This window comes from Hyla sarda, chromosome 4 (genome assembly GCF_029499605.1).
Source record: "Hyla sarda isolate aHylSar1 chromosome 4, aHylSar1.hap1, whole genome shotgun sequence".
Classification (NCBI taxonomy): domain Eukaryota; kingdom Metazoa; phylum Chordata; class Amphibia; order Anura; family Hylidae; genus Hyla; species Hyla sarda.
Genome location: NC_079192.1, coordinates 348,495,155 through 348,510,749, shown reverse-complemented (window position 1 = coordinate 348,510,749; position 15,595 = coordinate 348,495,155). Strand labels below are relative to the sequence as shown.

Here is a 15,595-nt window from a genome sequence, read left to right as displayed (position 1 = left end):
CCTCCTCCATTAGCCCCCAGCAGTGGGCCCCCCCATCCGTCTTCTCAAGGATTGCCGCCTAGTTTGGAGGGGACGCCAGCGGTTTTTGATGCTCCTTCCCCCGCACCTGCTGTACTGTCGCTGCCCCATACCCATTGGGGGACCCTCATGTACCCGGGACACTCTCAGCTTTCCCCAGCGGACCGTCCTGTCACCTTGGCGGACCTCCGCACCCTGGTGGCCTCTCTCCCTACCAAAAATGACCTCTCATCATTGGCTAAACAAATAGTCGCTGAGTGCAAAGAAGAATTTGTTCAACTGCGTCAGGATGTGTCGGCGCTGACCGCCCGGGTGGTGGGGGTAGAGGAGGTGCAGGCGTCTTCCTCTTCTGCTGTCCAGGCCTTACAAGCAGTGGTGAAACAACATAGCGACCAGCTCTTCACTTTACAACAGCACCTTGATGATGTTGAGAACCGTAACAGATGCAACAATATTCGCCTTCGGGGGCTCCCGGAGGCGGTGGGTCCGGAGGAACTTTACCCTGCTTTACTGTCTATATTCAATGACCTGTTGGAGCGGGCCCCTGATGTCCACATTGAGCTGGACCGAGCACATCGGGCCTTGAGACCCCCTAGTCAAGATGATCAGCACCCCAGGGATGTGATCTGTAGGGTGCACTACTATGCTCTCAAGGAGGACATTCTCAGGGCGACCAGGGCCCGCAGACGCATCTATTACAAGGACATACAAGTGCAGTTTTTTCCAGACTTGTCCAGACACACCTTGGCTCAACAGGCGACGATTAAACCAGTGCTGGAGGCTTTGAGGGAGCGAGACATCCCCTATAGGTGGGGGTTCCCGTTTGCCCTGACCGTAGAAACGGGAAAACCTTCACCCTGCGCTCTCCTGCTGATGTTCCAGCCTTCCTGAAGGACTTGGACTTGCCTGCCATCCCTATCTCAGATTGGCCACAGATTTCCTCTGGAGCCCCGAAGCGCTCTGTACCAAGATCCCCTCAGCAGCCCTTCAAGGTGTCTCGGCCTGACCTGCCCCCCTGACCTGGCCGCCGACAAAGGCTGGTTGCCCGCTGGGAAACTGTCTCTCCCGGCCCTCAGATTGTGCAGTCTCCCCACACTTGATACTGTTAGAAATGTTATTTGCTAAGTTTTCTGGGTTTATATTCTCCTCCCTTTTCACAGGTTAGCTGGACTACTGTTAATGATGTATATTTTACTATTTGGCTCTGGTGCTAGGGGTTCCGTTCTCCTTTCTCTCCCTCCTATTCATCCCCTCCCCCTCCTTTTCCTTCTCTCCCCCCTTCCGCTCCCTCTGTAATGCCTATCCTGCTCTTCTTCCCCCTCTCTGCCCCTCCTCCTCCCCCTTCCCTCCCTCCCCCCTTCCTTTTCCCTCCCCTGCTTTCCTCCCCCCCTCCCCCCTTCCCTTTTTCTCTCTGACTTTCTCTCTTTCCCCTCTGTTTCTCCCTCCTTCTTCTTCTCCGTCTCTTCCCCCGTTTTCCCCCCTTTATCTTTTGCGTTTGTCATGTGTCCCTACCCCGGGTTTCCTTCTCCCTCTGCACTTGTGTGCCTTCTATTTCCTTTCTGGCATTATTCTTATCTCTTGCCCCTTGCTCAGTTTGGGTGACTAATCCGGTCTCCTCCACTGCGTCAGCGTCTTCCACCTACCCCCAATAGGTTGGAGCCCAGGCTGGTGGTATCTCCGTCCTGGGCATTTCCGTCAGCCTTTGCTGTGCTGTTTAGATTGTGCTGCGGTAGTACTTTTCTACTGCTACCTCTCTCTTGTTCTTGATTTCTTACCCTCCCCTCTCATTTCGTTCTTACTAACTGTTTTTCTGTTCCTTCCCTAGTGTTTGTGTTTGTCCTGTTTGGTGGCTGAGGTGGACCGGCTGTCTGACCCTCTCCTAGTGCCTACCTGCTGATGGCTGATCTTAACATTGCCTCATTCAACGCTAAAGGCCTCAACATCCCGGCGAAGCGAACGCAGATCCTGCACCACTTCCACAAGCGTAAGACTCATATCCTTTGTTTGCAGGAAACCCATTACAAAACCGGCCACACCCTGACCCTTACTAATAGACACTTCCCAGTATGGTTCTGTGCCAATAACTCTGCCTCCCGTTCAAAGGGTGTAGCGATAGCTTTACTTAAGTCTCTGACACATCAGGTTACCAATGTGGTAATCGACCCCCATGCCAGATACATCGTTCTCTCCCTGCTGATTGGTGGTCGAGCCCTCACCATCATCAACGTGTATGCACCTAATCAGGGCCAGTGTGACTTTCTCGTCCAACTGGTTGACTCTGTGTTACCGGTGGCTCAGGGGACCGTGATCTGGTGTGGGGATCTTAACCTGACCCTAGATCCAACCCTAGACAACTCCTCAGGCCACTCTAGCTTGTCCTATGCGGCAATTAAGAGAGTGAAACGTTCCTTAGCCCACCTTCAGTTATGTGATGCGTGGCGCCTACAACACCCCTCAGATAGGGACTATAGCTACTATTCCCCTCCCCATGATTCCAATAGTCGCCTAGATTACATTCTAATTCAACACTCTGCCCTCACTTGGCTGAGCGGATCGGACATCGGCAGCATCCTCTGGTCGGACCATGCCCCCGTGTTCTGTTCCCTCCGTCTACCACACCTGACTAAGTCAGCCTGGTCATGGCGGTTGAACGAGTCTCTTCTTCTGGACACAGCATGCATGGCAGATCTCACCAGGGCTGTTTCTGATTTCACTTCCGTTCATTTCTCTGATTCCACGGCCCCATATACCCAGTGGGAGGCCCTTAAGTGTGTCCTCCGTGGCGTTCTCATCAGACACGGTTCTCGCTTGAAGCGGGAGAGGGCCCACACCCTTACGGCAGCTTTAGCTAGGGTTTCTTCGTTGGAGCTGGCACACAAACGGTCACTCTCCCGTCCTGTCTTGCAGGACTTACAGCTGGCTCGCTTCGAGGTGAAACGCCTCTTGGAGGCTTCCTGGGGCCGTTGGCTTCAAATGGGACGCAGTAAATTTTACGAATATGGGAACAAGAGTGGCCGGATGCTTGCCAGGGCTTTGAAGACTCGCCTGTCCCAATCTCATATCCCCTCTATCAGGACCCCAGCCGGGACGATGGTGTCCAGGCCCTGATGGCTATACTGCCAAGTTTTATAAATCACTGTTGGATTCTATTTCTCCTCTTTTGCTGAAAGCGTTTAATTCCATCTCCCCTGACTGCCCATTGCCTCCAGCCTCTTCCCTTGCCCATATAATTCTTCTGCCCAAGCCCCATAAAGATCCCCGCTCGTGTGGTAGTTATCGGCCAATCTCCCTGCTGAATGTAGATCTAAAAATTTACTCCAAAATGTTGGCTAACAGGCTTAATTTGTTTCTCCCTTCCCTTATCCACCAGGACCAGGTGGGGTTTGTGCCGGGTAGGGAAGCCAGGGAAAATACCATCAAGACCCTGGACATCATACATTATGCCCAGACCTCTAAATTACCTCTTATGATCTCATCACTTGATGCCGAAAAGGCTTTTGACCGTATCTCCTGGTCCTCCCTGGCACAAACCCTGCGGCATGTTGGACTTGGCCCTTCTTTCATAGGGAAAATTATGGCATTGTACGGCTCCCCTTCTGCACGCCTGAAGATTAATGGTTCCCTTTCAGACACGTTCCCCATACATAATGGTACTTGCCAGGGCTGCCCCCTCTCCCCCCTCTTGTACGTTCTGGTCATGGAACATTTGTTGGCCAGTCTTAGAGCAGACCCGGATATCCCTGCGGTGTCTATCGGCACTCATACGTATAAATGCTCTGCGTTCGCTGATGACCTTCTGGTCTACCTCTCTGATCCTTTAACGTCTCTACCATGCCTCATGTCCCGCCTGTCCGAGTTTGGCACGTGGTCAAATTTTAAAATTAATTATACTAAATCTGAGGCCTTGGGTGTCGCGTTGCCAGAACGTACATTGTCCGCTCTCCAATCTGCTTTTCCCTTTCGTTGGCCTCCGGGTAGTATTTCCTACCTGGGCACAGTGATCCCCTCAGACTTGTCCCGCCTGTTTTCCCTCAATTTTTCCTTGATGCTGGCGCGTTTCCTAACGGACCTAACAGCCTGGAATAGTAAAGAGTTCTCATGGTTCGGCCGCATAAACATCCTTAAAATTACCTTACTTCCCCGCCTGTTGTATTTAATGCAAACGGTCCCCATATATATCCCGTCCCCCTACTGGAGACAGTTGCGGACTTGCTTCGGCTCTTTTGTGTGGGCTGGAGCGCGTCCCCGTTTGAATAGGCTTACCCTGTCACAACCCAAACTACAGGGGGGCGCGGGTCTTCCCGACTGTCACGCATATTACTTGGCCTGTGTTTACACCCGTGTCTTGGACTACTTCCATAATACCTCTACCAAACAGTGGGTCCAACTAGCGCAAGATATCTGCCCTTACGCTATTTCCACTCTGCCGTGGACGACGTCACGATCGTCTCAACTCCCCTCCCAATTGTCCTACTCCACTCGCCACACCCTAGCTGTCCTGACCAATGTCAGGTCGCCCGCTTCCCTTATAGATTGTGAGGGCTCCCTATCACGGACAATCCCGTGTTCCCCCCGGGAGTTTACCCGACTGCTTTTCTCGGGGCCTCCCAATCGAAACCGCTCCGTTTCCACCAAGTCATTGGGGGACCTTCTGTCCGACCGCCCACGCGCCAGACGCGCACCCTTTGCTTACCTCCAGTTGAAACATTTCTACTCCCATCTCCCATGTCACCCTTCCCTACATTGTCCTTTCATGCCTTTTGAGAGATTGTGCTTGGCCTCATCGTTCCCTCGTCACTCCATCTTGACCTTATATGGACTATTGTTATCTCCCAGATCGGAGTCCCTTCCGACATTTTGTCGCGCATGGGAAACCGAGCTTGCCAAATCGTTTACTCCTGATCAATGGGCTAAGTGTTTTTACTTGACCCACAAGGCCGTGATTGCCACTAAATTTCAGGAAACCAGCTTTAAAATCTTGTCCCGTTGGTACCGGGTGCCTGCGGTGTTGCATCGCTGGTACCCTTCTGTGCCGAGTTCCTGTTGGAGATGTGGAGATGACGAGGGTACTATAGTCCATATTTGGTGGGGATGCCCTAAATTGCAGCCTTTCTGGTCTGCGGTCTTCCGTGTCATCCGGGAGGTGACCGGGGCCCAGATTACCTGGTGCCCCGAGGCAGCTCTGTTGTATATGTTCCCTATGGCGCAATCAAAGTACAAAAACTCCCTGGCCCGTCACCTTCTCCAGGCAGCGAAGACTGTAATACCCAGGAAGTGGAAAACCCTGGAACCCCCCTCTATGGCCGACTGGATAGGCGAAAATTGCCCAAATTCACCGCATGGAGGAAGTTTTGGCGGTTCATCCTGACGAAGTCACTAGGTTTGGAGCTACATGGCTCCCGTGGTCGGAATTTTGCTCCTCCCCCGCTGTTAGGTTCTTGAGTTGATTTCCGACTACTGCTATGGGTGATAGTGTGGTGCTTCGCTTCGCTGTGGATGCTTGCCCGCCGTGTGTCACCAGTGGTCCCGCCTCAGCGGTTTTCTATGTTAGTTTGTTGTCCTGTATGTGTCCCCCACTTTCTTTAGTCTTTCGTATGTTTTGTGTATCTCCATTCTTTTCCCCTTTCTTCTAAGACCCTCTTTTCAAGGTTACCTCTTCTTTTTATTTACATCGTTCTGATTCTGTTCCTATTCTCGATCCCTTGCTAACTGCTGGGCCCCCTTTTTACCTAGTCAGGTCCTTCTGGTTTAAGTCAATTGGCAAGATAATTCAGAATATTTCGACAAACACGTGTTAAATTTGTTGTATACTCTTTGCCTGGGCTTTAACCCCCGCCCTGCATTGTTGGGATAGGGGAGATACGAGAAACTTTCTCATATGCTTTCGTTCACTGGAACGTATTTGTCTTTTGTTACCAGTGTTATTTTTCATTCCCTTTGTCTGATATTTCGGTCCACAAGACCGTATTGTGTTAAGTATTTCCTGTATTGGTGTGCCCACCACATCTACCTTAATAAACTATTTTGTTGAATTATAAAAAAAAAAAAAAAACAGATCACAGCGCAAAAAATTAGCCCTCATACCGCCCCATACACGGAAAAATAAAAAAGTTATAGGGGTCAGAAATGACAATTTTAAACGTATTAATTTTCCTGCATGAAGTTATGATTTTTTCCAGAAGTACGACAAAATCAAACCTATATAAGTAGGGTATCATTTTAACCGTATGGACCTACAGAATAAATATCAGGTGTCATTTTTACCGAAAAATGTACTACGTAGAAACGGAAGCCCCCAAAAGTTACAAAACTGCGATTTTTTTTCAATTTTGTCTCACAATGATTTTTTTTTCCGTTTCACCGTAGATTTTTGGGCACAATGACTGACGTTGTTACAAAGTAGAATTGGTGGCGCAAAAAATAAGCTATCATATGGATTTTTAGGTGCAAAATTGAAAGAGTTATGATTTTTTAAAGGCAAGGAGCAAAAAAACGAAAATGCAAAAACGGAAAACTCCCCGGTCCTTAAGGGGTTAAAGCATACTTGAAACCGGCCGTAAAGCATACCAGTATCCAGTATAGGAGATTTCTATTGTGTATGCAAAACTACAGATAAAGGATGTGTGGCCATGCTGGGAGCTGTAGTTTTAAAACAGGTGGAGGCAACACTGCTCTAACACAATTATTTACAAACATTGCAGCTTCAGTTGTTACTAAACTACAACTCCCAGCATGCTGAAATAGTCAAAGCTTTCTCAGACTCCTGAATGACAAAGAAGTTGATCAGACATTCAGGAGTCTGTGAAAGATGAATGTCTAAACCAGAAAAAGCCATCACTGATAAATGGTAGCACACCCAGTATTAATTATAAATGTTTATTGATACAAAAATACATTCGAACATGCAATTGCACACAAGAAAGAGTTTAAAAACAATAAAATCTCTGGCTTACTAAAGCCAGCACACAACTTAGGGGAGGGGTCTCCTACCTGACACCCGTCTTCAATAATACAATGAACGACCTGAGTGTCGGGTCTGTGGATCATGTACAAAGAACAGTAATGCAAAAAACAATTATATCAATATGGGGTACGTATCACAATAATCATGTAGCCAACCATGCACTAACTGACTGCAACTTAGCACTATGCTAGATTACCACACAGACCAGGCATCAAGGGCCAAATGAAGATGGAGGGGTAAAGGAGGACGGGGTCACCAGATTCCTCACGCGTTCCGTTGCCACACAAGGGCAACTTCCTCAGGGGTGGTTGTGTGAGAAGACATTTGGGTATTTATAGATACATTAATTAATGAACATACCTGACTGGTGTTCCCAATCTGGCCATCTAAACATCCGGTCAGAAGGTGTAATCACCGCCCTTCCGGAAGTTACTATGCTCCGAGTGAAGCGCACAGTGGAACGCACTGTCTTAGACGTGGCGTGCATGCAACTTCCGGTCGGAGGGTGTAGTCACCGCCCTTCCGGAAGTTCCTGCGTTCCAACTAGAGCGCATGTTGGAACGCACCGTCACTGACGTAACGTGCCTACTATGAAAGACACTATCAATGCGCTCAACGTGCATTCGGATCATAGAACCTACGGTGAAACGCATGACCTTTCGGGCGCATGCGCACCACCGTCGAGCGGCGCCACCCCAAAAACCCAAGCACACGCCCACAGAATCAATCCGTGCTTGCATGCCCAGACAGTAGAGGCGCCGCCCACCGCCCCACCAGCCCTCATACGGCGGAACGCATTTTAAAGCGCAGGGCCCGCCATGCGCAGATAGATAAGTGATACCAGCATGAAATGCATAGTTTTGTATGTTTTAAGATTGGGAAATAAAATTGTATACAGTTAATATTAATTTGTGTAAAGTTATTAAACAGGGGGGGAAGGGACGTATGTATACACAATATATACATTACGACTTATACATATATATATATATAGGACATATACGTTATAATGTCAATAAGGTCATAATCTATGATCAAGGTGGCACTGTTAGCCATAGGTACAACCAAAAATTAATATAAATTTCATGTTTATAACATGTAATAATAACAATAGTATGTCCCAAGTGGCCTAGGTGTCCCGCGAGATACACAGTCACAGACAAATAATTGTGTTAAGTAATGTCCCCATAAGTGGCTACAAATCTCTAATGTCCAGTCCATCTAGCAGTCACTAACTAACTGATAAAGATGTAAATAGAGGAAATCAAGTGTCACCCAGTGAAAAGAAAAGAGAATTACCTAAATACCCAAGAAGGGAATAGGTGACCATAATAGTACTAACAGTAGATTAAACCAATCATTGTGTAAAAAATGATTGTTTTTGTCTGTAACACATGTAAGTCAATGGACACACCGGCCATCAGGGGACAGGAATAAACAAGTCTGGGTACAATGACCATACATGCCACCTATGCCCCCCCCACCCAATTTTTTGTCTGCAAGTATTGTATAGATAGCGTTTGTGCACTAATCACAGCAAATGGAATAATGGCCCAAACATTTTTTTTCTTTTACTATACATACACAGCGGAACACAACTCAAATCATACACATTGCTAGTATCCCAAATGTGCAAGCATGAGAATTCATTAATATCTCATAGATTTATCATATGTGCTATTTCATATCATTCTCTAAATAGTTTAATATCTCAATATATTATAATGAGTCTATACTTGTATAGTCCACAGTACATCAATAAGGCTCAACTACCATAGAGCATGATCATCTGGGGGTGATCACAGGAAGAGGAGATGAAAGATATATATAGTAAGGGAGGCATTGTCCATAGTTCATCTGTGAGGCTAAGTAGCCATAGAACGTAGTCATCTGTACATAATATGGACGAGTAGTCCATTTCAAGGTTCCATCCCATAGTTTACAAACAAGTAACTTCCATTTTTCTTTCTCTATAAGAAGACGGAAAATGCCCACAGTTAGGCCAAACAATGTTCCAGCCAGCAAGAAGGCCCCAAGATCCAGAGACAAGAAAAATAGCCCAGAGGAGTCCACAGGTAGATAAAGGTAGGTCCTAAATGGAATAACAAGGAAGGTCCTAGACAAAAGGCGAGCAATCCAAAGGGAGGCCTATATTAGTGTCTCCTGGTCAACACTTTCTGGTAGGGTCTATTCTCTTTGCAACAGATCTAGTTACAAGTCTCTGTGAAAAAAACACAAGGAATAAATCCCAGTCCCCCCTCCTCCTGTCATCATGAAAAAAGTGGGGGCAGATTTACTCACCCAAGAATCCAGTAAATAAGAGCTCCTCATTTAATCCCCCCGGGGATGCTGAGCCCAGTTCATAAATCCATTTTGATTCAATTTGCAACAGGCGCTTATTTATAGGCCCACCTCTGATGTTATTTGATACACGTTCTAGGCCCAAAATCCTTGTTCCACTTGTATAACCAGAGTGAAATTTCAGATAGTGTTCCGCTACTGCTGTTAGGGTTCTCCCCTGGCCTTGATCTCTTCTGGCTAGTGATATAGTGGATAAGTGCTTCTGTATGCGTTTTTGCAATTGTTGGGTCGTCTGTCCGATATAAACTTTGTGGCATGGGCAAATTATGGCATAGATCACGCAAGTGGTCTTACAGTTGATATATTTGCGGATTTTATATTCTCTCTTATATTGGCTGGATTCACAAAATTTGTTACTAAACTACAACTCCCAGCATGGTGAAATAGTCAAAGCTTTTTTAGACTCCTGAATGACAAAGAAGTTGATCAGACATTCAGGAGTCTGTGAAAGATGAATGACACACATAGTGACAGCTATGCCTATTAGCATCCAGCTTTACTAGGAGAAGATAAAACAGATATAACATGTATTCATAAAAATGCTGTACTTTTATCTAAAAAATCCTTGCACTAATTTTATAAACATCTATTCTTATATTTATACATTTTATCATGAATTCACCATAATGTCTTCTGATTACTGCAGGCAAGCTCCAAGTATCTTCCTCTGACACATGACACAGCATAAAACCAGAGAGGAAAGGGTTACAGAGTAGAGAGTACTGATTGGCTGACTACACAGGCTTGCTCCTGTGAGGGAGACAGACTGACACGCCCCCTCCAGCCTGCACAATGAAAAAGTAACTCACCAGCAGATAAATGCTTATCTCTGGATATATAGGTCCGAGACACATAACAATTATATGCACATGATCAGGATTGTTTCCTGAGTAACATCACTTTTTTTCTTTTTTTTGCACTATGACAGGTACGCTTTAATAAATTGACTGGTAGTAAGGGTGCTGCATTAAACGGCAACTACGGACCATCTGAGGCCATACTAATAGTATCTAAATATAAATCATTTAAGGGGTACTCCGCTATAAACATCTTATCCCCTACCTGTCATAGTGTTACATATCATGGGGGGGTCCCATTGCTGGGGACCCTCGCAATCTTCACTGCGCTACCCCTGTCATTCGGTGCATGGAGTGAAGTCCGCTCCGTGCTCGATGACTGCTATGTACTAGCCATCATGCCCCCTCCCATAGACACAAATGGAGGGGGCGTGGCATGACATCAAGAACACGGACACTGCAAGCTGCTTCCCCCGCGATCTAACATCTTATCCCCTATCCTTTTGAGAGAACCTTCCCTGAAGCAAGTGATCAATTGACCCACTCCGTATCCGGATGACTCAAACGCATATACTCAAACATGTCAACCTCAACCACGCTTTGTCATGCCTGTGACTTTTTGCTGGGTAGATGCTGTACTAGAGTGGATCCTGACACAGTTGAAACATGTGTAAAAGGCTGCATTGATTGTAATTACAGGTTTCAAGATTTTAATTGTTACATATCGGATTCTTCCGAGGAATCTAATCAGCCTTCCCAACCTATCTACCGCACCAGGAGTTTTCTGACCAGCAGGCAATGAGGCACCATGCTACCAAAAACCAACTGGTATAAAGCGCATGATGGAGCTTTCAGACCTGCAAAGTGCCTGCAGAAGAGTTTATCTAATTTAGACCAGTCATATACAAAATTAAATTGTGCCAAGGCCCGCTGCGGTCTTCGCAGAGGAGGACTTGTGATACTCGTAAAACGACGGCCCTCCATACTTATTACTTAGATCTGCCACATTAAACAGATACATGTCCAACTACTTCCTCCTTTCAGGTTTAACAGAGCAAATAAAATCTCTAAACATGCTAAAAACCATCACAAACTCAGAAAGGTTCATTTGATGGGTCAACCTGGATTCCTTGCCACAAAATATGGTCTTGGTTTCAGTAATATCATGTGAGGCAATTATCAAGGACGCCAAGTGAACATCTTTCCTGTCAAGTATGTCCATACAGATAAGCCGAAATAAAGTAAGCTGGTGCCAAGTTAGGAGCTTTTGAAACCCTACCTGGTGCAGAGGCCCGGGATGTGGATGCCACTCGTACCAACTCTGAACTGGGCACCGACTGGGATGTGGAAACTACTGGCACCAGATCCCCTGAGGACACAGACTGCGAAACACCCTTCTCCATTGCCTCCAATCTGGACTGGAAGCTCGCCATTAAAGCCATCATGGAGCTTATCATTTGATGCATCTGCCCCAAAGACAAGTTGATGGACAGAGATGACTCCTGCTCTTGGCTAGTACCCGCTGCTAGTTTGGTCATCAGAAGTTTGTAAAGCTCAGCTTTCCTAGCTGACGCCAAGAAGGGTACACCTCTCTTGCGCAGCTCATTCATAAGCTTAGGCATAGTCCAAGAACAATATAACGGAATGCTACCCCTCTTAGAAGCTCTGGTAGGAGTCGCTGGGATGGACATTGCATCCTCAATATCAGCAGCATGAGATATAGTGCCCAACCACCTGTCCAGGCCAATGAAGGGTGGCTGAATGCCTGAAACATACCCATCTGCAGCTGACCATGAATGCGCAGAACCACCCTTCATAACAACCCAGCAATACACCCTTAATGTGATTACCTGAAACCTACCATATTGTTACAACACCTACTCCCTGCTTACATTACCCCCAAAAAACATCACCACTTGTGACCTGTTCCCCTGAACAGACTTAAACTGCCCGGCCAGATAAATAGTGACCACAATCAAGTTAGCATTACTCTTCTAATAAACAGTTACCTGAAACAGGTAATCCTAGAAACACCATGAGGGACCATAATAACTAACTCTTGGACTGCTAGCTACAGAAACAAATGTGAACCCCAAAACCACAAAATACACGTTAACTAGGCGAAAAATATAACCTGGCTCTGAAGACATGTCAGTAACCAGAAGTGTAATGATTGCTACCCACCTGAAGACGTGTCAGGTACAGCGAGTAACCACAAATACACGTGCTATTGCTCTGAAGACGAGTTGTACCCCCCTGAAGACATGTCAGATATAACAGGTCTACAATCACATGTTATTGTTCTGAAGCCATGTCAGTAACAATGATGAGAAATTGCATCCCACATGAAGACGTGTCAGGAATAACTGGTCTACAATCTCCTTCATACAAGCTAGGCAAAAAATCTGCTGATTAATATTTTCCAAGGATGGCACCTTGGGAAGGAAACATGGGTCAGTCCTCAAAATAAGACAGTTCTGTGCAATTCTCATACAAGGCTCTTTGCATGACAAGGCTTGGATCTCACTTACTCGTTAAGCCGTAGAGATGGCGACCAGAAAAATCGCTTTTCGAGTGACCAATTTTGTAGATGCTTGATCAATAGGTTCAAATGGGGCAAATGTCAGAGCTTTCAGGACTACTGACAAGTCCCATGAGGCCACCGGAATCTTCACTGGAGGACAGAGGTTCTTAATGGAGCTAAAAAACTGTCTGACCAAAGAACTGGAAAATTTGCCTTCAAAAAGATAATTGATACCAGAAAAATGTACCTTTAGGGTATTACATTTCAAACCCTTCTGAAACCCTTCCTGTAGGAATTTAAGAACATCTTTTAGGTCTGGAGAAGAGACTTCATTTTGGTTCCACCAATGAGATGAACCTTGATGGTCTGCGAGAAGATCACAAGATATCCACCACCTCATCTGCAAAGACTGAGCACAGCTTCTAATCAGCAGTTACAAATCCTGCACATCAAAACTGCGTAGGAGCCTGTATGTGTGAACGTACCCTAAGGATAAGTTCTGAAACAACTCTATTAAAAGGAAAAGCAGTGGTGCAGAGGGCAAGTTAATTGTTTTTTTGATTAGCTAATCCCATAAGGTTTTGGGTTCAATTCCCAGACAGGGATAGATGATTATAGAATTACTCACCGTGCCAAACAGGTGGGAAATGCAGGAGAACTGTGAGGTAATTTTTCAGTAATGCCAGGGAGCTGTGCTGAGCTTGTCTGTGTCCCGGCTGCAGTCTGAGATTTAGGACTCCAGAATGAGTCTAAAATCGATTAAAAAGGCTTGCGGCCAGGACTGGTAGGGAGACCCCTAGTGGTAATTTTTTCAAAGTGGAAAATTAAATAGAAAGAAGCATATTTTCTAATAACATTCTATTGGAAAGTTATTCTGCATACATTAATCTATAATATATCAAAAGTTTTTTTGATGAAAGGTACCCTTTAACGAGGGTGTACCAGCTGTCAGTTTTGCTTTAAATTCTTTTTCAACCATGACCCATAGTTTAAGGTCTTCTGAGTTGTTAAACCAATCTAAGGATTCACATAGAGTGAATATACAGACTTGGACAAAATTCTTGGCACCATTCTGTTAAAGACAGAAAAACCCACAATGCTCCCTGAAATAACTTGAAAATGACAAAAGTACTAATTAAAAAAATACTGAAAATTAACTGATGACAATCAGACATTACTTTTAAATTGTGGTTCAACATAATCATATTGTGGAACTAAATAATGAAACTGGCCTGAAAAAAAATGTTGATTCCCTAAACTTAAAGGGGTTGCCACCATAAGGTGATTTTAGAACGTAAATGGACATGATTAGGAAGGATCTTGTCTTGGGGCTAAATTGCTATGTGGTGAGATTACCATAACACTGTGGCTATCTTTTTGTGAACTGGATATTTCCTGGTTCCATGTTTGTAAGTTTGAGGTCACTTTCCTCCCTCCCACACATCAAGCCACCCCACCCACTGAAACACAAATGAGCTGCATTCCATTTAAAAGACCAGTGTTTTCTGACCAGGGTGCCTACAGCTGTTGCAAAATGTTCACTCTCCCACCCAGCTGTCGCTCTACCCATTGAAGCAGGGCATGCTTCCTTTGCAGACCTAGAGATGTCATGTCTCGGCACACTGCAACCTTGGAAAACCTGAGACCGGAGTAATTTTGTATGCTGTTAAAAATAAATATTGGGTGCAAAAATCACAAAAGAATTGTGAGACGACTGTCACACACAGGTACAGACACTATATTATTAACTACACTAACTTTACAGCCCCTGTAGCATAGTCAAATAAAAAAAAAATGCCTGGAATACCCCTTTAATAGTGTGTTGAACAACCTTTTAAGGCAGTCACTGAAATCCAGTGACTTCTGTACCTTTTTAATGAGACTTCTGCATATGTCTACGGGTATCTTGGCCCACTACCCATAAGATACTGCTCCAGCTGTCTCAGGTTCTAACTGTGTGTTTCAGCTCATTTCACAGATGTACAATAGGATTCAGATCAGGGCTCATAGAAGGCCCCTTCAGAATAGTCCAATGTTTTTCCTCTTTCCCATTCTTGGGTGTTTTTGGGTCCTTATCCTGTTGAGACCCCTGACCTGCAACTAAGGCAAAGCCTCCTGACACTGGGCAGCACATTTTGCAGAACTTTGTACCCTTTACAGATTCAAGACACCCCATGCCAGAAGCAGCAAAGCACCCCCAAACCATAACCAAACCTCCTTCATGCTTTACAGTAGGTACAGTGTTCTTTTCTTTTTATGCATCTGTGAACATAGTGGAAAAATTATCAAAACCTGTGCAAACAAAAAGTTGACCAGTTACCCACAGCAAGCAATCAGATTGCTTCTTTTATTTTTAACCCCTCTAGGACCAAGGGCATACCTGTACGCCCTTGTCCCACTCCCCTTCTACGACGCAGGGTCACAGGCTATCAGCCGTCGAGGTCCATGGCTAATACCGGACATCACCGAATGGGGCTGATGTCCGGCATTAACCCCTTAGACACCACGATCAAAGTTGATTGCGTTGTCTAAAATAGAAGCTCAGCAGAACTGGTTGGGACCACAGTGGTGAAACCGCGGTGTCCCGATCAGCTTAGAAAATGGCAGGAGGGCCCTTGCCTGCCTCCTCATCATCCGATCATTGCTAGGATGCTCCAGCCCTGCTCTGCAGGCTGGAGCAATTTAGTACTGAAAACACTGATCAATGCTATGCTATGGCATATCATTGAACAGTGTATGCAATCAAAAGATTGCATGTAATAGTCCCTTATGGGGGCTATAAAATAGTGTATAAAAATTATAATAATAGATGGGAAATAACCCCTTCCCTAATAAAAGTTTGAATCATCCCCCTTTTCCCATAAAAAAAAATGCAAACATAAACATATATGGTACCGCCACGTGCATAAATGTCCGAACTATTAAAAAAAT

At 45.5% G+C, this 15,595-nt stretch overlaps 1 protein-coding gene across 3 annotated transcripts in view; it reads left to right on the top strand.

Annotated features, from left to right (window-relative positions):
• Positions 1-15,595, top strand: part of CAMLG (calcium modulating ligand) — a 134,022-nt gene that overhangs the window by 20,703 nt on the left and 97,724 nt on the right. For 2 of the 3 annotated variants that reach the window (XM_056516575.1, XM_056516579.1), the window contains exon 2: positions 8,960-9,067. In XM_056516575.1, coding sequence (XP_056372550.1) covers positions 8,960-9,067 — 108 coding nt within the window. The remainder of the gene's footprint in view (positions 1-8,959; positions 9,068-15,595) is intronic. The other variant, XM_056516576.1, reaches the window with a different exon arrangement.